Source organism: Macaca nemestrina, chromosome 3 (genome assembly GCF_043159975.1).
Source record: "Macaca nemestrina isolate mMacNem1 chromosome 3, mMacNem.hap1, whole genome shotgun sequence".
NCBI classification, from domain to species: domain Eukaryota; kingdom Metazoa; phylum Chordata; class Mammalia; order Primates; family Cercopithecidae; genus Macaca; species Macaca nemestrina.
The window spans coordinates 49117711-49140177 of NC_092127.1; the positions used below are offsets into that span (position 1 = coordinate 49117711).

General features: G+C 39.4%; 2 protein-coding genes across 12 annotated transcripts in view; one reads left to right on the plus strand and one right to left on the minus strand.

Moving 5' to 3' along the window:
• Nucleotides 1–3552, minus strand: part of LOC105493277 (short coiled-coil protein) — a 44729-nt gene extending 41177 nt beyond the window's left edge. The window contains exon 1 of the mRNA XM_011760806.3: nt 3305–3552. Coding sequence (XP_011759108.1) covers nt 3305–3374 — 70 coding nt within the window. The 5' untranslated portion in view covers nt 3375–3552. The remainder of the gene's footprint in view (nt 1–3304) is intronic.
• LOC105493279 (uncharacterized) overlaps nt 1–22467 on the plus strand; it is a 96032-nt gene that overhangs the window by 31820 nt on the left and 41745 nt on the right. The window contains exon 3 of one of the 11 annotated variants that reach the window (XR_011620953.1): nt 16842–17215. The exons of 9 other annotated variants lie outside the window; for them this stretch is intronic. The gene's annotated coding sequence lies outside the window, so the exon portion shown is untranslated. Of the gene's footprint in view, nt 1–16841; nt 17216–22029; nt 22219–22467 lie in introns of those variants that run through there. One more of the 11 variants, XR_011620949.1, reaches the window with a different exon arrangement.

The following is a 22467-nucleotide window of genomic DNA, read 5'->3' on the forward strand; positions in this document are numbered from 1 at the left end:
TGTCATTGAAAGATACGTAGCTCAGTCTAGTGTGAAACAATGAATGACCATCAGCCAGTAGTCCTCTCAGTGTCTGACAGAGGTTGAGATGCCCTCATGGAACCCTTGTGAGTTTGCTGCGGTGCCCTAGAGCATCTTGGCACACAGTCTGGGAGCCATGCGGTTAGACAGCATGGACTGGTCTGGAATCCTATCATTTGTAATGTGTCTTTGGGGACATTTGTTCTGAAATCCGTATAACTCGCATACAAATAAATTTATGAAGCACAACTGGTTTGTGACTTGAATAACTACTGGCATTGTCTGTTCTCACTGCTCCATACTATCAGGAAGTAGAATTACTTAAATAAATAAAATTCAAAGTAAACGAAAGTTTGACTAATGCCTTCAATCCTTTCCCCAAACAAACCTTTTCAAGAGTTAGTAAAAACTTCCTTCTCCTTTCTCTTGCCTTTTCTCGCCTTCCTCTGAATAAGAAAAGAAGCAGTATAAGGGGGAGGCGATGGGGGTAAGAGGAGACAGTGACAGGTCTGACCAGTCACACGGGGATCAGTGCCGGAGACTCGAGGCCTTTCTATTCAGAATTAGAAATGATCGGTCCTTGTGTGAGAGCCTCCGTATCCAGCAGCTTCCAATACCACGCTCGGCTGGCATCCAGTAGCCGATGTCTTTCTGGATAATCACCAAGGCCAACCCATTAGGGCCTGAAATCCTTACAGCTTTTAGAGTTCACGAAAAGGTGCCAGGTTTTCTCTGGTATCCAGCTCCAACAAACTACCAAAAAGCCCAGCATGAACAAACACTGCCACCTCCACTCAATATCCATGCAGAAACTGTAAGATGAGAAGGGTGCTCAGATGGAATGTCCACAACCATAGGAGACTTGGATTGGGATTTTGGCTCTATCATTTCCTGGAGAGGCCTTAAACAAGTTGCTAAAAAAATATGAGCTACAGTTTTATCATCTGTAAAATAGAACCATAATATCACGATGATGCTGTAAGGATTAAATAAGATGTTAAAAGGACGTAGCATTGTATCTGGAATCCAGCAAATGTATTGAAACCATTGCATTTAATATTGACTCTCTGAATTTATTGAACATAGGAGTTTAAGAAATCCTTCCTTTCTAGGTAGTCTGGTTCTGCCTCTTATTGGCTCTGTGCTCTTGGGCAAGGCACTTAGACTCTCTGGGCCTCCCTTACATACATACATACATACATACATATATATATATATATATATATATATATATGTTCACATGTATGTGTACACATATGTATGCATATGTGTATATTATAAAAAGAAAAGTAAGAAACTGGGTTAAACTTTCTTTTAATATAAGCAATACCTTTTTAATGCTCTACTTTTGCAAGGATTCCACAATTTGAATGAATGATGTCTGCTAAACAATCTCCATTTTTTAATAATAATTTGTTTTCCTATTTTTAGTTATCAAAGCCCAAGAACGTTTTATTAACAAGGGCGAACCAGTGTTACCATGTCAAATGAATAAAATTATCTCCAAAAGCCAAAGAAACATGGTGTTTTGATTAACTGGCACATTTTCGTCACAAATATATGAACAATTTCCATTTACCATTTTGAAATACGGAAACAGCAGAAATTAGCACTAATTCCTGAGTCCACCACTGGTTATTATGCTGGACCAGCTCCAAAGGCCTTTTGTGCACTGAGATTTTTTGACTCGGTCTAACAAAGGAGAAGGAGTGGCAATTGGGAGCAAGGAGACATTGGTCCTCTCGTGTGGTTGCCGGCACTCTCACTACCAACCAGACAGCATTGCTCACTCTTTCCTAGTTCTTCAGTGCCCATGCCCACACACCCATGCTCCATTAGCAATAAGCTCCTATGGAGTCCCTCTAAAAACCAGTGCCAACAGTGTACTGGACACCTGAACTTAAATTCCCTGTCCTCTTGCTCTTTCCTCCACTGGAAGTGTGAAAGTGGCAGAAGATGAGACATGGAGGGGAGAGTTGAAGGGGTGTGATGGGGTGTGTCAGAGAGTCGCTGTAAAAAGGCCCAGCACCACCAACAGTCCCCACTTTCAGGCTCAGCACACCCAGAAAAAATTCTGGGCTGAGTCACATTCCAAGCAAGCAAGCTTTCTACATGAACCGCATCTTCCCACAGCATATAGGGCTCCCCATGCACATGCTCATCTCACCTCCCAAAGCTAAGAAACATGGGTTTCCCCCTGTCTTTGTTTCCTTCACTGCCTTCTGCAGCTCTGTCTGTTTTCTAAAACACCCTGGTGGGAGCATGTTAAGGACAGCGGTATCCCATTTCTTCAACAGCCCAGTACCTTGTACCTTTCCTTCCCTTATAAAGACTGAAAATACTCCTCTTTGATTTCCAAAGACCCCAGCATGTTTATGCAGTGCCAGGAGGGAAGCTTAGCTCCGGCTGGTGGTTTGTGTTAATTGTCTGGCTGCACTTTAGAAAGACGCTTTTTGAATCGAAGCATTTAGGGAGAAAGTGGAGAAGCATGGCTGTATGAAAGAGCAATTGATGTTAAATATTCATGCTCTTGCTCTCTGTTAATCAAAATTAGTAACCCCCATTGCTTAGCCGCAGTCTTGCTGGCTTCATACTATGATTGTGCTAAAGGAACTTGGATAGAAAACAACCACCATCACACACACACACACCCCCACCGCACACCCCCAAGGACTTGGGTGCTTATAGGTTTGAAGTGTTTCCGTCCAGTTAACATTGTGCAATTCAGCACTGTCTATTTTTTCCAAGATGTTGAATGAACCATGGTTATCCTTTCCATCAGCATTGTAGAACTGCTCTCCCACGTGGTTCCTTCTCTCTTGTTGAATTCAGCAAACTTTAGCCTTAAAAATCAAACATTTTCTGCAATAATCCCAAATGCTAATTGTAGTATAGTCTAGTTCATTTTTCAGAAATTATGCAATTATTTTACAAGATAGAAAAGAAACTGACTATAATTGAACAAAACATGGCGATATTATAGGTTGTTTTCATAACAACTTTGAGGTCATGTTTCCTGAACTTTTAGGAAATAAATATTTTATGTTTTTATTTATTTTAAAAAGTACATGTTATATGATGACAGGAACTTTAAAATTATCACTTAATTTAAAAGGAAAAGGAAAACAGCTCTTAATTAAAACCTGTTTTCGTAACTATATTTTTCAAGTTTTCTAAAATGAGTATGCTTTATCATTATACTGAAAATAATAAAAGTTATATTTTTAAAAAACTGAGTAGTTGCAGAATTGTGTGTTTGAGAATTTATCCATTTCTTCCTTACCTATATCATCTGCAAGAGAAATGTTGGTGAACGTGCTGTCTTCCTCCTCCTCTTTCCTGGACCCGTCCATCTTGTTCAATTTTCAGACCTGTTAGTAAGAAAAATGAGGGCCGAGAAAAGCAGCAGTTGTCTCATGTGACCGCCCTTGTTAAATCATTAATCAGTGAACGTCCAAGCAGGTGCTATCTGAACCTTGCACTATCCACCCTCTTCCTGCTTTCCACCTGAGAAGTTCTTATCTGAGTGTTGCATTCTTAACCGGAAGTGGTAGGAGACCCAAGTTAAAGACTTACAACCCTTGACCGGAGGCTGCTGTGCTGGCACGGCTGCTGTACTCTGGCTAGATGCCAAACCCTGCCTTCAAGTTTCCTTAGGCTGAATTGTGCAAGGAAATTGCCCAAAAAGCGTAAAGAGAAGGTTGAGGGAAGAAATTGACTTTATATGATTAGCATATCTTTTGGATACCCATGATAAATTTCTTAAGGATGTATCAATGACCACAGCATGACCTGGGAGTAAGTCACAACCCCTCAGAGCCTCAATGTTCTACCTGTAATATGAGGATAAGTCTGTTGTGAGGATTAAATGGAAACTGTCTGGTACATACATAAAGAAATAAGATTCTCTATATGGCATATATGAAGAAATAAGATTATATATTGAGCTCATCAGTACTCTCTCATATTACTGTTCAGACACCTCGTCCTCTAAAAGTTCATTGAAACAACAAGGTCTCCCTTTTGTGTTTCTGGAGTTGAGCCCAAGAGGAGAGATGTTGGCTTCTCTAGCCCTTAGGCAGGGACCCTTTGTTTGAGGAGGAAGTATTTCTTTTTTTTTTTTTTTTTTGAGACGGAGTCTCGCTTTGTCGCCCAGGCTGGAGTGCAGTGGCCGGATCTCAGCTCACTGCAAGCTCCGCCTCCCGGGTTTACGCCATTCGAGGAGGAAGTATTTCTTTACAACTATTTATCCAGGTGACCTAGTTCACATTCGTATACAGACACAAAGCAACACTATTTTAGAATTTCAAATAATCAATCCTTTGGGTAAAAAAATAGCCAAATTTGATGAAGCACTTTAAGCAGATAGTAAAATTGTTACTACATGCTACATTCTTCACTAAGTGCTTTGATACATAGAATTTTTTTTTAATTCAGGCAAGTTCATTGTTACTATATCAAGCAGAACGGATGTGAGCTGTTGGAAATCCTGAATGTTAAAAATTAAGTTCACTAGAATAGACTTCCCCTTAATTTTTCAATTATATTCTGCATATACTGAGTGCCTATTCTATATAAACTGAGCACTTTGGAGGTTCAAAGTCAGAGGTTTATTTATTTGCTATTAATAAGCTTATAAAAGAGTTCAAAAACAAGAATGCTGGAGGTTTACAGAAGGGAAAAAATATACGCAGCTGACAGGACCTTGAAAGGCTTAGAGAAGGGGACATTTGAGATGCATGATCGATGAAAAGTGGGATTCAACAGGCAAAAATGGCCAGGTAGTGAGTGCTTTCTCAGTGAAGGAGTGTGGGCAAAAGCTCAGAGACAGGAAGGCTTTGGGCACATCCAGAAACCAAGAGTATAAGATACAGGTAAATAAGAGGTGGGAGATACAGTGGAAAATAGGATGTCATATCTAAGAGAGGTTTGAATGCTAGATTGTATTAGTTCAAGTCCTCTAAGAATCAGACACCAAGATGGGATTAAAAGGATGAGATAAAATAGGGAGGGAGGCAGAAAGGTTGGAGGGACATTAGACCATGATGCATGTCTGACCTGGAGTGAAAACAAAGTGGAATGGAAGGTCCAGCTTGATCTTCAGAATAAAGAAATTTTGACAAGAATGTCAAAGAATACTTGAGCCAAAGTTGACCATAAGAGGAGTCCCATGTCTCTCAGAAATGGCCTCCCTTAGTTTTCATGCAGCACTTAGTTACTGGCTGGGAGCAGCTGGCAGAAAGTGAGACCTCTGTGCAAATGTAGTTACAGATTTCAGCGCACAGTAGCTGAGGTCCTTGATCAGTTACACTCCCTGTAGTTGGAGGTCTACAAGGCACAGACTCAAGGCAACCAAATGAGCTATTTTTTCTAGCAACTCTGTGTATAATCATGGACCAGTATTTTAGGAAGCATAAAAATTCTTCTCGTGGCTGATGCATTTTCTGTCAGTCCTACAAATAATGGCACACACTTTTAAAATGCCTACTATGTGCTAGACGACAGTCCTATGGGTAGGCACTAATATTATTCCCATTTTAAAGATGAGGGAACTGAGGCATGTAGAGAGTTTAAAAAGCGACAAAATGTCATGCAGCTAAGCAAGCAGTGGAGCTAAGATTGGACTTCATGCCCTACAGCTGTAGGGTCTGCTCTTAACCATTGCATTATCTACTCATAATAAAATTATCACATGAGGGAGAGGATGCAAGAGAAGAGTTAATCGACTTAGTAAAAGAATTTATAAACCAAAGGGTATATTTGGTTTAATGCATATATTTTGCTTTATTTTTATTACTTATGGCCAACTTTATGTTTTGTTAGGATTGACTAAGCACTTGATTCTTTACCTTCTTTCTGATATTCTTCAAGGATATTTCTTATGAAGTGTCTATCCTAATGGACGAGGGAATGAAAAGAAAGAAAACTCGGCTCGGCGTGGTGGCTCACGCCTGTAATGCCAGCACTTTGGGAAGCTGAGATGGGTGGATCACAAGGTCAGGAGTTCGAGACCAGCCTGGCCAGCATGGTGGAACCCTGTCTCTACTAAAAAAAATACAAAAAATTAGCCAGGCATAGTGGCGCACACCTGTAATCCCAGCTACTCGGGAGGCTGAGGCAGGAGAATTGCTTGAACCCAGGAGGCAGAGGTTGCAGTGAGCTGAGATCTCACCACTGCACTCCAGCCTAGGCGACAGAGCGAGACTATCCATCTAAAAAAAAAAGAAAAGAAAAGTTAGTCAGCATTGCTGCCATCCCCATATTCACTGAGCAAAAGTTATAATGGAAAAGAGGCTCACTTTTAACTGAGGTAGAGAATTATCTGTGGATTTAAATTATCCATGGTGAATATTTTCCCTTTTGTTGTCTTCTACTAGTTGTATAGTTTTAGCTCCTATACTTAGGCTATTGATTTCTTTTGCATTAATTTTTATATAGGAGTGAGAGGTAGGGATGCAGCTTCATTCTTTTACATTTGGATATCCAGTTGCCCCAAATCTATTTGTTGAAGAAAATTTGTATTTTTATCACATTTAATTGTCTTAGTATTCTTGTTGTAAGTCAATTGGCCATAGATGTTTACTTCTGGAATCTCATTTCTAGTCCATTGGGCTATACATCTACCTTTATGCCAGTGCCACACTGTTTTGATTACTGTAGCTTTGTGGTAAAAAGTTATAGTTATGCAAGATGAATAAGTCCTAGAGAACGGCTGCATAAAATTGTGCCTGTAGTTAACAATATGGTACTGTACACTTACAAATTTGTTCAGACGGTAGACTTCATGTTAAGCGCTGCTACCACAATAAAATAAAAATTAGGAAAAAAAAACAGTTTCGCTATTAGTGTGTTTTTTTAATTAAAATTTTCCCTTAATTATATTCTGTTTTAAATGAATTTACCTTTTTATTTTCACAAGTGTATTTAAATTATGGATTCAATTTTAGTAAATATACTTTAATATGCTAACAGCTCACATCAAGATAACAACCTTTACATACGCAATTAGCTTTGGCAATAAAGTGATAAATAGAAACACAATTCTTGACTTTACTGATGGATATTCTCTTATAAGACATCAGTCTGGATTCTTCAGCATCAGCAATAATGAAGCATGACATTCATAATATGCTTATTTAGATAGGCAGATAATGCATAAACATTCTGTTTAATAATATAATTTGGCTGGGCATGGTAGCACACACCAAGGCAGGAGGATTGCTTAAGCCTAGGAGTTGGAGACCAGTCTGGGAAACACAGTGACACACTATCTCTACACAAAAGATTTTTTTAATTAACGGGGCATGGTGGCATGCCTGTAGTCCCAGCTACTCACAGGGGGATCACTTGAACCCAGGAATTCAAGGCTGCAGTGAGCTATGACCACTGCACTCCAGTATTGGTGACAGAGCAAAACGCTTTCTCTTAAAAATACTAACAATAATAGTAAGTGAATTTGGCAGCAATTGGTAAAAATAAAATGCAGTATATATAATGTTTTGTAATTCAACATAACAACAAGGGGTTAAATGATGTGGATTTGTAGCTTCCTGTTTTATCCAATTATCTTTAGGCCATCTACTCCAGCAACAAGATGTCAGATTTCATTCCACCATTCATCAAATATTCATGTGGCATCCACTGTGCTTTCAGGGTAAACACTGTATTTCTTTAAATGCCTTCCAAGATGCCCAGTTCTGCTTGGGCAACACAGAAAATTTTAAGGCAAAGCTTAACACATTTTATTTTACACATTGTATGTAACTTTTAGTCAGTATGTAAGTTACCTAGATTCATTCAACATTTGTTCAACAATTATTTATGTGCTAGGCATTGTTCCAGGCACTGAGGTTATAACATAAATGAAAGAAACTACTTTAATCACAGAGTTTACATTTTTGGCAGAGAAGACAGACAATGATTAAACAGATAGACATACATACACAAATATATATACTACATTTGTATTCAAATATATACACTATATCTGTATACAAATATATATACCACATGTATGTATACCTAAACACACACACATCCAATGGAGAGGAGAGAAGTGCTATGAAGAAAAACATTGCAGGGTAAGGCACACAGAGAGTAACAGGAGTGTGGGTGTTATTTTATATACCGTGTCAGGAAGGCCTAGCTGATGAAATGACATTGGAGCAGAGACTAAAGGAGTTGAAGGAGCCAGCCCGAGGACGTCTGAAGGAAGAACACTGGCAGAGAGATTAGCAAGTGCAAAGACCTTGAGGTGGCATGAGCAGGCTTGGCATGCCCAAATAAGGTGTTATAATAGGGAGGATTGAGTGCTGTTTGGAAATATATCAGGGACTGACCATGTAGAGCCTCACAGGACCTTTTAAGTTCCTTGGGTTTCAATCTGTGAGATGGGATACGTTATGCAGAGGAGAGGCATGATCTGACTTCTGGTTATAGCAGGATCACTCTGATCTGTAGTGAAGAAAATAGACACCGGTTAAAGGGTGAGGGGTGGGGGAAGGCAGAGTCAGGGAAGTGAGGTTAGAAGACTATTGCAGTAATCCAGGCAAGAGATGGTGCTGTGATCTGGACCTGAGTGGCCACTGTTGAGGTGGTATGAAGTAGTCAAATTCTGGACATATTTCGAATCTGGATCCAAAGGCGTTTGCCAATGTGGAGAGTAAGACAAAGATCAGTCAAAGATGACTCCAGGCCAGGCACGGTGGCTTATGCCTGTAATCCCAGCACTTTGGGAGGCCGAGGCAGGCAGATCAACAGGTCAAGAGATCAAGACCATCTTGGCCAACATGGTGAAAACCTGTCTCTACTAAAAATACAAAAATTAGCTAGGTGTGGTGGCACGTGCCGGTAGTCCCAGCTACTAGGGAGGCTGAGGCAGGAGAATAGCTTGAACCCAGGAGGCAGAGGTTGCAGCGAGCTGAGATCATGCCATTGCACTCCAGCCTGGGTGATAGAGCAAGACTCCCTCTCAAAAAAAAAAAGATGACTCCAGAGTTTTTGGCAGGAGCAACTAAAAAGGGAGGTATCATTAGCTCAGGTGAGAAAGACTATGAGAAAAACACATGGAAGGAGAAACTTAAGAGTTTGATTTTGGGCATGTCTAGTATGAGATGCCTTTAAACACCTGATATGGTTTGGATCTGTGTCCCCACCCAAATCTCATGTTGAAATGTAATCCCCAGTGCTGGAGGTGGAGCCTGGTAGGAGGTGGTTGGATCGTGGGGGTGGTTTCTAATGGTTTAGCACCATCCCTCTAGTGCTGTTCTCATGAGATCTAGTCATTTTAAAGTGTGTGGCACCTCTCCTATCTCTCTCTTCCTCCTGCTCCTGCCATGTAAGATGCTTGCTCCAGCTTTGCCTTCCACCATGAGTAAAAGCTCCCTGAGGCCGTCCCAAGAGTACATGCTGCCATGCTTCCTGTACAGCCTGTGAAACTGTGAGCCAATTAAACCTCTGTTCTTTAGAAATTACCCAGTCTCAGATGTTTCTTTAAGCAGTGTGAGAAGAGATAATACAACATCCAAATGGAAATGTTCAGTGAGCAGGTGAAGATAAGTCTGGAGTTTAGGACAGAAGCTAGGGGAGATATAAACTTGAGAGCTGTGAAGGTGTGTAAAGTCACAGGACAGATGAGATCATCTAGGCAAAGGTGTAGACACCTTTTCCTTGTAGCTGTCCACACTTAGAAATCAGAAAGACGAGGAGGAATGAAACCAGGAGACTGAGAAGCAGCAGCCAATATGGAAGGGGGACAAGCACAAGACCCATGTTCTGAAAGCCAAATGAGGAAATTATCTCCAAACGACAGAGTGATCAACAGTGTTAAGTGGTCAGATCAAACAAGGTAAGGACGAGGGATGATCCCATGTAAGATGTTTAAACCAGCCAGAAAATCTGATGAAGATAGTGGCTACAAAAATAAGGAAGTGGGGAGTGATCAGGAAATGGAAACTCTAAAGCAAAAGGCCACTTGGGAACTATGAGCAACTCTTTTCCAGCAGGGTGGATTGGAAGCAGAGGAGAACAGGATGGAGAATGCTTATTTTCATAGTTCAGTGGTGAATCCAGAATTTTTCTGCAGGAAGAACCTGGGTCAACATTCTGATTGGAAGAGGACAGGTGGGCAACTAGTCTTGGAGATGCATTTTATATTAATTAAGAAAATGCTATTGTCCTTATCAAAGAATTGGAGAGAGGAAGGATTAAAAACTCTCCCAAACATCCCCTTAGAGCCACCACTGCCCAGACTTGAGGGCTGCCACATATGGATATTAGCCTTGCACAGAGCTGCCCGATAAGGGAAAGTGGAGTCTGAAATCCATCCCATGCTCTGCTCACCAAACCATGCCCTAAACCTCCCAGGTGTGCCTTTTCCTAATTTGCATATATACCAGCCATACACTGCATTGATGCAATAAAAGCTGTTTTTTTATCCCAACGGGTACAAACTGTATTTATCAATTAAATCCTTGTGTTAATGAGGAGAACTGCCAGCACTCAACTTTCCAACTGAAAATAATTCAGAATCTGTAAAGTGTTTTTTAAAGGTGAGCTATTCTTACTCTCATGTCTATATCCTTACAAGGCATTTATTAGTGTTAAAACTTTCAAAGTCATTTGACTCTTACTATTGAAACATGTCTACTATTGAGAAAACAAAGCCATGAATTAAATCTGACTTCAATAAAATTTCACATGCCTTCCTTGAACCAAGCAATTGATACTTGCTTATGTCTAAACTCTGCAGCCCTTGTCTGAAAATCTTGATTTGTAGCTCACTAAGGTCAGTATGTTCCTATTATTGTGGCTTTGTTGGCTCCCTCTGGTGGATAAATTATGGGAACATTAATTTTAAGTGCTCTTTAACAAAAAGCTTCAGCATTTTGTTTTTGCTTTTTAATTTTTAATTTTTTTTTATTTCAGTAGGTCTTTGGGGAAACAAGTGGTGTTTGATTACATGAATAAGTTCTTTGGTGGTGATTTCTGAGATTTTAGTGCACCCAGCACCGCAGCAGTGTACACTGTACACAAAGTATAGTCTTTCTCCCAAGTCCGCAAAGTCCAACGTATCATTCTTATGCCTTTGTATCTTCATAGCTTAGCTCCTACATATGAGTGAGAACATAGGATGTTTGGTTTTCCATTCCTGAGTTACTTCACTTAGAATAGTATTCTCCAATTCCATACAGGTTGCTGCAAATGCCATTATTTCTTTTTATGGCTGAGTAAAAAGAAAGTATCACACTTTCTTTATCCACTCATTGACTGATGGGCATTTGGGCTGGTTCCATATTTTTGCAATTGCAAATTGTTCTGCTATAAACATGCATGTGCAAGTATCATTTTTGCATAATGACTTCTTTTCCTCTGGGTAGATACGTAGTAGTACCGGGATTGCTGGATCAAATGGTAGGTCTACTTTTAGCTCTTTAAGGAAACTCCACACTGTTTTCCACAGTGGCTGTACTAGTCTACATTCCCACCAGCAGTGTAAAAGTTTTCCTTCTCACCACATCCATGCCAACATCTATTATTTTTTCATTTTTTGATTACGGCCATTCTTGCAGGAGTGAGGTGGTATCACATTGTGGTTTTGATTTGCATTTCCCTGATTAGTGATATTGAGCATTTTTCCACATGCTTGTTGGCCATTTATATATCTTCTTTTGAGAATAGTCTATTCATGTCCTTGGCCCACTTTTTGATAGGATTGTTTGTTTTTTTCTTGCTGATTGGTTTGAGTTCTTTGTCAATTTTGAATTAGTCCTTTGTCAGATGTATAGTTTGCAAATATTTTCTCCCACTCTATGGGTTGTCTGTTAACTCTTCTGCTTATTTCTTTGGCTGTGCAGAAGTTTTTTAGTTTAATTAAGTCCCATCTATTTATTTTTGTGTTTTTTGCATTTGCTTTTGGGTTCTTGGTCATCAAGTCTTTCTCTAAGCCAATATCTAAAAGGGTTTCTACAATGTTATCTTCTAGAATCTTTATGGTTTCAGGTCTTAGATTTAAGTCTTTGAGCCATCTTGAGTTGATTTTTGTATGAGGTGAGAGACGAGGATCCAGTTTCATTCTCCAACATATGCCAATTATCCCAGCACGATTTGTTGAATAGGGTGTCCTTTTCCCAATTTATGTTTTTGTTTGCTTTGTCAAAGATCAGTTGGCTGTAAGTATTTGGGTTTATTTCTGGGTTCTCTATTCTGTTCCACTCATCTATGTGCCTATTTTTATACCAATACCATGCTGTTCCGGTGACTGTGGCCTTATAGTATAGTTTGAAGTCAGGTAATGTGATGCCTTAAGATTAGTTCTTTTTGATTAGTCTTACTTTGGCTCTGTGGGCTCTTTTTGGTTCCATATGAATTTTAGGATTTTTTCCTAGTTCTGTAAAAGCTTCAACTTTTTGAAGCCTTGAGGGCTTTGCTATTCAAAGTGCATACAGGAGATTTCCTGTGATTACAAGCTAAGTAGATACAGGACATTTTTGGGAGCAGTAGGTTGGGAGGTGCCAAAGGAAGGGATAGCCAGGGTGGCAGTGACAATCTTGTAGACATGTGTCAGATGGAATCACTCTTGATAGGCAAAGGGCTTTTAAAAATGTTTAATTGAGGTATAACATACAAACAATAAAGTGTGCAAATTATAAGAGTACAGATACATAATATGTATCCAACACCCAGATCAAAACCATTTCCAGAACTTCAGGGTAATAATTTTTTTAGTTGATGTTGCTTATTAGCATTCAGGTCAATTTTTCAGCAGAAAAACAACTTGTAATTACAGAATTGCTGCCAGTAGTGTACCCAAAGAAACTGTGAGGCATAATTTGTTAAACGCATTGAGATGAAAAAATGTTGGGCACAGAGGTTGACTCGAAGGTGGCACATAAATATTACTATCCTACACTCTGTAGTGAAAATTACTCATTTTTGTCCCTTGCTTGGTTGTGTTCATCAATTTGCTCTTTTTTGAACAATTTTCCAATTCTATTCCCTTTCTTCAGTTCAAAACACATCAATTGAATGTTGTATGCTCAGGACTGTGGATTCAGAGAGGAATAAGTTGTGGTCCCTGCTCCTCAAGAACTAATAGACCAGCTAGGTTTAAAGCAAAAATAGGAGATGGGTGACTGTAATCCAATGTGTTAAGTGTGTCAGTAAGAAGAGCTAACATGATAGAGCATGTCCTGTGTGCTAAGCTTTCTTCTCAGCATGTTCCCTGCATCTTCTCATTTAAAACTCATCACCACTGTTCTTCCATTACTGGTGAGGAAGCAGAGGCACGAGGAGTCTGGTGATGTCCCCAAGGACTATGTGGCTGGTGAGTGTGGCTGCCAGGACTTGGCTCATGCATGTCCACTTCTCAAGTGTGGCGTTGGAGGCACCTGCCGGCAGGGAGATCTTTGAATATCTTGTCCTTTGAGCTGCCCAACAAGCAGCAATGCTCAGCACCACAGAGAAAAACATGCCAAGCAGTTTCTTTCCCTGACATGGTCCTAGTCCAGCCCCAACCTTGCCATCTCACAGATTCAAACAAAAGCTGGCTGCACCCTTGTAAAAATTCAAAGGCATGTTTTATTTTCGTATGGAATACAGCAAAGCATTGGATTACTCCAGAGCGAACACTTGACTGTTCATTGTTACAGCATGAATTTCACTAAATCATAGGTAATCAACATAATTAGTTGTCAAGCATTTCGAACAAAACAAATGTTTTGTCTTGCTATGTTATCCAAGCTGCCCTTTACCTCCTGGGATCAAGCCCCCACCTCCGAAGTAGCTAGGACTACAGGCATGTGCCACTATGTCTGGCTATGTGTCAAGCATGTTTTTCAAAATATTTCTATTTAAATTGCTGGTTGAATTGTCCACTAATAAGTGATTTATTTTTCAGTACCGAAAGCATAGTAGAAAGAATTATTGTAACCTTAGAGAGCTCCAAATAGTCCAAAACAGATCAGTGTGGTGGTGCAGGATTTTGAAATCCCACCTGAGAGTGGTGTTTGCATCTTCTTCCTATCAGAATTTGCTAAAGCAGGCAAAGACTGAGGACAAAGACAGCAGAGCCTTCCCACATAAGCACAGAGTCTTTGCTCTTTGAACAGAGGTAAATTCTGTTCATCAGCAACACTGTGATGACTTCACACTTAACCCTCCTTAGACGGCCAAATTTAACATAAACTAAATTTTGTTTACCGCAGGTTAGATGCAGGTGGGAACAAGAAAATCATAACAAGGTCTAGTAGTAGTTATGATGGTGCTGATGTGGGAAGTGATTTTCAACTTCTTCAAGCCATCCTATACAATATCAGGGTGTGCTGTGAAAATGATGCTTGTGTAATCATTAGAAGAGAGAATAAAGGCGGAAACATTTGAGTCCCAACAGTCATCACGGCTGCCCACTTCCAAGAATGGACACAGGCCTCAGGAGCAGAGTCACACTGTGAGCAGTGATTGAGTTTCACCCATGTAATGTTATCAGATTGAGCTTTATTGGGGCTACAGTTCTTTGTGTCCAATTCATAATTTTGTTATGGTCTCCTAGGTGTATAAGAATTGTAAACACAAGCATTTATATATTTGTATGTTTAAACATATGCTTAAAACAAGATGATAAAAGACTTTGGCATTAGAAGTCCATGGGAGGTTTTTTTCTCCTTAACAGTGTAAGGGGGTCTGCATATAACTCACTTGAGAAATGCTGTACTGTAAAGCGTGGGCCTACAGAGGGAGACAAACACAGGCCTTGCTTTTCAGGAGCTCACACTGACAGAATTCACCGCAGTGGACACAAGTGAAGAACTTCTTTGAAATCAAGACACTATATTTATTGCTGTTTTGTTTTTTTGTTTTGTTTTGTTTAACTCTTTGGCGCTCTTTAAAAGTTACTGCTCAACAAATAACTTTTTTCTGTGTTTCCTGTTGGGATCTCCCCCAAACATCCTCATTGATTTTTTTTTTTTCAATTTGCATACAGTAAAGTTCACTCTTTGTAGACTACTGTTCTATGGGGTTTGAAAATGCATAGAGCCATGTATGCACCTGCCCAAGTAATGTATAGAACAGTTTCATCACGCTAAAAATTACTCCTCATCCAGTCCCTTTGTAGAAAACCTCTCCCCTTTCCCTCAACCCTGCTAACCACTGAACCACTGACCTGTTTTCTATCCCTATAGTTGTGCCTTTTACATGATGTCATAAAAATGTAATCATACAATATGTAGCCTTTTGGGTCTGGCTTGTTTCACTTACAGAATACATTTAAGGTCCGTGTTGTTGTGTAAATCGATAATGCATTCATTTTTATTGTTGAGTAATAGCCCACTGTATGGATATATCACAGTTCATTATTCCATTACCTACTGAAGGACATCACAGCTGTCTCCGGTTTAGAATGACTGGGAATAAAGTCGTTATACACATTTTTATATGAGTTTTTGTATGAACATAAGTTTTCAACTCATTTGGATAAATGCCTTGGACTGGGATTTCTGGATCACGTGGGAAGTATATGTTTAACTTTATAAGAAATTTCCAAATTGTCTTCCAACCTGGTTGTGCTATTTATTTAGTATGCTCAACAGCAGTGAATGAGAGTTCCTGTTGCTTTGCATCTCACCATACTGCCAGGTTTTTCTCTATTCTAGCAATTCAGATAGGTACGTAGTGCTATCACATTATGGTTTTCATTTACATTTTCTGATAACAAATGATGCTGAACACCTCTTTTATATTTATTTGCCACTGATATCTTCTTAAAGAAATATCTGTTCAGATATTTTGCCCATTTATAAGATTGGGTTGTTTCTTTATTATTGCTGAGTTTTAAGATGTCATTGTGTGTGTATATATATATATATATGTGTGTGTGTGTGTATATATATATAGACATATTATATATACACTCTGGAAACAAGTCTTTGTCAAATATGTGATTTGCAACTTTTTTCCCAGTCTGTGCCTTGTCTCCGTGCCAGTCTTTTTATTTTCTCAACTGCATCTTTGGCACAGCAAAGATTTAAATTTTGATAAAGTCAAATGTATCAGTTTTTTTCTTTTATGGATTGTGCTTTTATTGTTGTATCTAACAACCCACTGCCAAACCCAAGATCACACAAATTTTCTATGTTTTCTTTTAGACATTTTATAGTTTTATGTTTTGCATTTAGGTTTATTATCTATTTTTAGTTAATTTTTGTTTAAGGTACAGGGAGATTCATTATTGCAAATGGACTATTCTGGCATCATTTTTTTTTTTAAACTATCCTATGTCCATTGCATTGTCTTGGTAGCTTTGTTAAAAATCAGCTGACAATATTTCTGTGGATCTATTTATGAATTCTCTTTTTCGTTCCCCTGCTCCATGTGTCTGTCCTTTAGCTAATTCAATACTGTCTTGATTAGTATAGCTTTTGAATAAGTCTTGAAATCCTAGAGTGTGAATCCTCCAACTTTTTTTTTCTTTTTCAGCATGCTTTGGCTATTCTAGGTCCTTTGCCTTTCTATATAAGTTTAAAAATTAGCTTGTCGTCATCTATAAAAAGCTTACTGGATTCTGATTGAGATTTCATGGAATCTACAGATCAGACTGGGAGAACCGGCCTCTTAACAATATTAATGCTTCCAAATCATGAACACAGTATGTCTGTCAATGTGTTTAGATTTTTCTTTAATATCTTTCATCAGGGTCGTTTTCAACATACAGACCATGCACATGTTTTAATAGGCTTATACCTAAATACTTAACTTTTTCAGTGCAATTGTAAATGATCTTGTTTCTTAATATCAAATGACAATTATTCACGTCTGGAATATAGGAATGTCAGGCCTCTGAGCCCAACCCATCAGATCCCCTGTGACCTGCACGTATACATCCAGATGGCCTGAAGCAACTGAAGATCCACAAAAGAAGTGAAAATAGCCTTAACTGATGACATTCCACCATTGTGATTTGTTTCTGCCCCACCCTAACTGATCAATGTACTTTGTAATCTCCCCCACCCTTAAGAAGTTTCTTTGTAATTCTCCCCACCTTTGAGAATGTACTTTGTGAGATCCATCCCCTGCCGGCAAAACATTGCTCCTAACTCCACCGCCTATCCCAAAACCTATAAGAACTAATGATAATCCCACCACCCTTTGCTGACTCTCTTTTCAGACTCAGCCCACTTGCACCCAGGTGAAATAAACAGCTTTGTCGCTCACACAAAGCCTGTTGGTAGTCTCTCTACACGGACGCGCGTGATAAGGAATATGATTGGTTTTTGTATATTGACCCTTTTAAATGTACTTATGAGTTCTCGGAGTGTTTTGTATATTTTTGGAATTGTCTACATTGATAACCATGTTGTCTTCAATTAAAGACAGTCTTATCTTTTTCCTTTCAAAGCTGTATGCTGTTTATTTGTTTTTCTTGGCTTACTTCACTGGCTATGACTTCCAGTCTGGTGTTGATTAGGGATAGTCAGAGAGGACATCCTTGCTTTATTCCCAGTTTTGGAGGGTAAAACATTCAGTATTTTACTCTTAAGTATGATGTTAGTTGTAGGTTTTTCATAGCTTTCCTATATAAAGTTAAGAAAGTTCTCTTCTATTCCTAGTTTTCTGAGACTTTTATCATGAATGGATGTTGAATTTCATTGATTTTTTTGTTTCTATTGAGATGAATGTATATAATATAATGAATTACATTGATTTTTTAAAATTTAAGCGAGAGTTTCTTTCCTGGAATCTGAGACAAACCCCAATTGGTTATATACTATCCTTTTAATATATTGCAAGATTTGATTTGCTAATATTTTGTTGAGCATTTTTTACATTTATTTTCATGAGGTATCTTGGGCTATAGTTTTCTTTTCTTGGCCGTGTGCAAGCTGGTTTGAGTCCTGGAATAATGCTGACCTCACCAGATGAATTCATAAATGTTCTATATTCTGGAAGATATTATGTAAAATCGGGATTATTTCTTGCTTAAGTGTTTTGTAGATTTTACCAGTGAAACCATCTACACTAGGAGTTTCCTTTTTAAAAGTTTTAAAACTATAGTTTCAATTTCTTTAATAAGTATTGGAATATTCAGGTTAGGTATCTTTCTTTTTTTTTTTTTTTTTTTTTTTTTTTAGAGACAGATTCTTGCTCTGTTGCCCAGGCTGGAGTGCAGTGGCGCAATCTTGGCTCACTGCAAGCTCCACCTCCTGGGTTCACGCCATTCTCCTGCCTCAGTCTCCCAAGTAGCTGCGACTACAGGCACCCGCCACCATGCCCAGCTAATTTTTTGTATTTTTAGTAGAGACGGGGTTTCACCGTGTTAGCCAAGATGGTCTCGATCTCCTGACCTCATGATCCACCCGCCTCAGCCTCCCAAAGTGCTAGGGTTACAGGCGTGAACCACGGTGCTCAGCCCCAACTTAGGTATCTTTCTTAAGTGAATTGTGGTGGATTGGCTCTTTGAAATAATTGGTTCATTTTACCTAAATTGTTGAACTATGGACATAGTGTTGTCTGTACTATTCTCTTATTATCTTTTTAACATCCGTGAGATCAGTAGTGATGTCCCTTGTTGCATTCCTGATATTGAGAAATTGTGTCTTCACTCTCTTTTTCTTGGCCAGCTTGACCAGTGACTTATCAATTTTATGACTTTATCAAAGTATCAATGTATTAGTCCATTTGAATTGCTCTAAAGGAATACATGAGGCTGGGTAATTTATAAAGAGAGCAGATTATTTGGCTCACAATCCTGCAGGCTGTGCAAGCATGGCAGCAGCATCTGCTTGGCTTCTGGTGAGAAAGCTTTTACTCATGGTGGAAGGTGAAGGCGGAGCACACATGTCACATAGTGAGAGCAGGAGCAAAGACAGAGGAGGAAGTGCCAGGCTCCTTTCTAACCAACCAGATCTTGTGCGAACTCATTACTGTGGGGAGGGCACCAAGCTATTCATGAGGGATCTGTCCTATGACCCAAACACCTCCCACCAAGCCCCACCTCTAACCCTGGGAATCACACTGGAAATCACATTTTAATACGAGATTTGGAGGGGACAAACAGCCAAACTACATCAATCAGCTTTGCTTTCATTGATTTTATGTACTGTTTTTCTATTTTCAATTGCATTTCTTTATGTACTATATTATTTCCTTTCATCTGATCACTCTGATGATATTTCTAGGCCTAGCACTCTGGGACTGTGGTGGGCATGGCGGCCTCCGAAGATCTCCAGAATGCCTTCAGGGCCATTCTCCTGTTGCTGTGATGAGTAGCACCTGGATTCCTTCTATCCCTACTAATTTCCTTATCAAATGGTCACTTGGCCACAACCGTAATTTTCTTTCCTGAACATGTTTTCCTATTCTTTACATGGCAGACTGAGATTTTCCAAATGTTTGTTCTGCTTTTCCTTTAATTGTAAATTCCATCTTTAAATTGTTTCTCTCTTCTCACATTTTACTATAAGCAATTAAGAGAAGTCACTTAGCATCCTAAAACACTTCTCAGCTTCGAGATTTCTTCTGCCAAATATCCTAGTTCATCGCATTTAAGTTCTGCCTTTTCCGTAAAATTCTAGGACATGAACATAATTCAGCTAAGTTCTTTGCCACTTTGTAACATAGGTGGCCTTTCCTCCAGTTTCCAATATTTGTTCCTCATTTTCATGTACAATCTCATCAGAATGGCCTTTACTGTCTGTACTTCTACCAGCATTCTGTTCATGACCACTTGAGTAATCTCCAAGAAGACTGGAGCTTTTCCTACACCTCTCTTCTTCTGAGCCCTCACCAGAATCGCCCTCAATGCTTTTAATGTATTGTCATGGCAATACAGGCTTTTTCCAGCATTCACTCCAAAACTGTTTCAGCCTCTACCCATTACCCGGTTACAAAGTTACTTCCACATTTTTAGATATTTATTGTAGCAACACCTCACTTCTCTCATACCAATTTCTGTCATAGTCTCTTTTAGGCTACTGTAACAAAATACCACAGACTAGACAATTTATTTTAAAGAAACAGACATTTATTTCTCACAGTTCTGGAGGCTGGCAAGTCCAAGATCAAGGTGCTAGTATCTGGTGAGGGCCTCCTTGCTGCATCCTCACATGGCAGGAGGTGGAAGGGACAAACCTACTCCTGCAAGCTTTTTTTATAGCAGCATTAATCCTTTCACAAGGGCAGAGCCCTCGTAATCTAAACACCTCCCTTTAGGAACCATCTCCCAATATTGTTGCATTAGGGATTGAGTTTTTAACACATGAATCTGAGGGAGATACATTCAGAACATAAGAATGTCTGTCAGTAATTAGAAAATTGTCAGCAATTATTTCTTAAACATTTCTTCTACCTATTCTTTCTTCTCATTCTGGGATTTCAAATTATGTATATGTTAGACTGTCTAATATTGTCCCATAGCTCTTGGAGACTTTGTTCTATTTTTTTCTACTCCATTCTCCTTGTGTTTCAGTTTGAGTAAATTTTATTGACCTATATTCCACTTCATTAATTATTTCCTTGACTATATCAAGTCTACTGGTAAGCCCATCAAAGATAGTCTTCATATCTGCTACTGTGTTTCTGATGTCCAGCATTTTCAGTTGATTCTTTCTTGTTGTTTCTATCTCTCTGCTGAAATTTCTATCTGATCTTGCATGTTGTCCACCTTTTCCATTAGTCTTTAACATATTTGTCATAGTTATTTAAAATTCCCTGATAAATCCAACATGTTTATGAGGCTGGTTCTGATGATTACTTTGCCTTTCCAAACTGTGTTTTTTCTTGCCTTTTGTGTACCATGTAATTTTTTGATGAAAGGTAAATGTGTTATATAGGAGAGTAGATACTATGTAAATATTTTTATGCTTGGAACTGAGCATGCCTTTCCTTCTGCTAGACTTTTAATGTGGGAATTTGTGTTAATTTAGTCCAGAGTTGGACTGGAAGTTTATTATTGCTATGGTTACCCTCAGGGCTCCAGAAGCTTTAAACTCCACTAGTGATATATTGTTTCTGTCTCTTCTCTTGGTTTTGAGTCTCCCCTTTGCGCTATCCTCCGGAGAGAGTCTGTATGTAGTTCTCCAAACTATATTTCCCTGCAACTCTTGTTAGCTTGGTGGCCAAGAGAGGGAGAGGGGCAATCTCTTATGTTCTTATGAAGCGTCAGTCTTAGCAGAAACTGAAAACCTGGGTCTCAGGGGCTCCTGCAACTTCTCCAGCTGTAGTGCTGGCGTAGCAAATATTCCTGCCCCTCCCCCAAAGTGAAGCTTCTTTTCCCTCATGTTCTCCTCTCCTAGCTGCAGTCAGTTTCCAGGGGTACAGTTTTGACTGACTTCCCTTTGCAGATTAAAGCTTTGTTGGGTAGGGAAGATGAAGGCAATGTATCAGGGTGATGTTTGGGCAGTGGTTGCTGTTCCCCTTCTCCAGCCAACATCTTGGAGGACATTTTCTGAGGCTTCTCCTTGATCTACCCTGTGAGCTCCTGTTGTTCTTGGAGGGAAAAACTGTAAGAGAGTGTGAACCCTCCTATGTCTGCAGCCTGTGGGACTTCACACTGCCATGCTAGTGTTACCAGAAACCGGTCCTGATCCACACTCTAAGAGAGGGTTCTTGGATCTTGCGCAAGAAAGAATTTAGGGCAAGTCCATACAGTAAAGTGAAAGCAAGCTTATTAAGAAATTAGAGGGATAAAAGAATGACTACTCCATAGACAGAGCAGCCCCGAGGGAGGGCTGCCGATTGCCCATTTTTATGGTTATTTCTTGATGATGTGCTAAATAAGAGGTGGGTTATTCATGCCTCCCCTTTTTAGACCATATAGGGTAACTTCCTGAGGTTGCCATGGCATTTGTAAACTGTCATGGCACTGGTGAAAGTGTGTCAGTGAGGACGACCAGAGGTTACTCTTGTGGCCATCTTGGTTTTGGTGGGTTTTAGCCGGCTTCTTTACTGCAATCTGTTTCATCAGCAAAGTCTTTATGACCCGTACCTTGTGCAGATCTCCTATCTCATCCTGTGACATAGAATGCCTAACCATCTGGGAACACAGCCCAGTAGGTCTCAGCCTTATTTTACCCAGCCCCTTGGAGTTGCTCTGGTTCAAATGCCTCTAACACTAGCTCACACTTGGCCTTTAGCAATTCTTTAAACATCTCTAGCATAATCTCCTTACCAGGTTTTTATGGCATTTGGCAGCATCTGTTCTAGGTAAGTGTATGCTTGAATACTGTTTCTCCCGGCAGGCCCTTGTGTTTCTCTTGGTTTTAAGACAGTTGTTTGCCTATAACATCAGTTCTGCCATAGGTTCAAAAACGTTGTTAATTTTGTAGTTTATCTAGTTTTTTTTCTCATTGTTAGAATGGGAGAAGTACTTTTCTAACCTCTTAAATCTCTGAGCTTTTACAAGAACCATTATTTATTTTGGAATTTTAAATTTCTCCAGCATTAACTTGATTT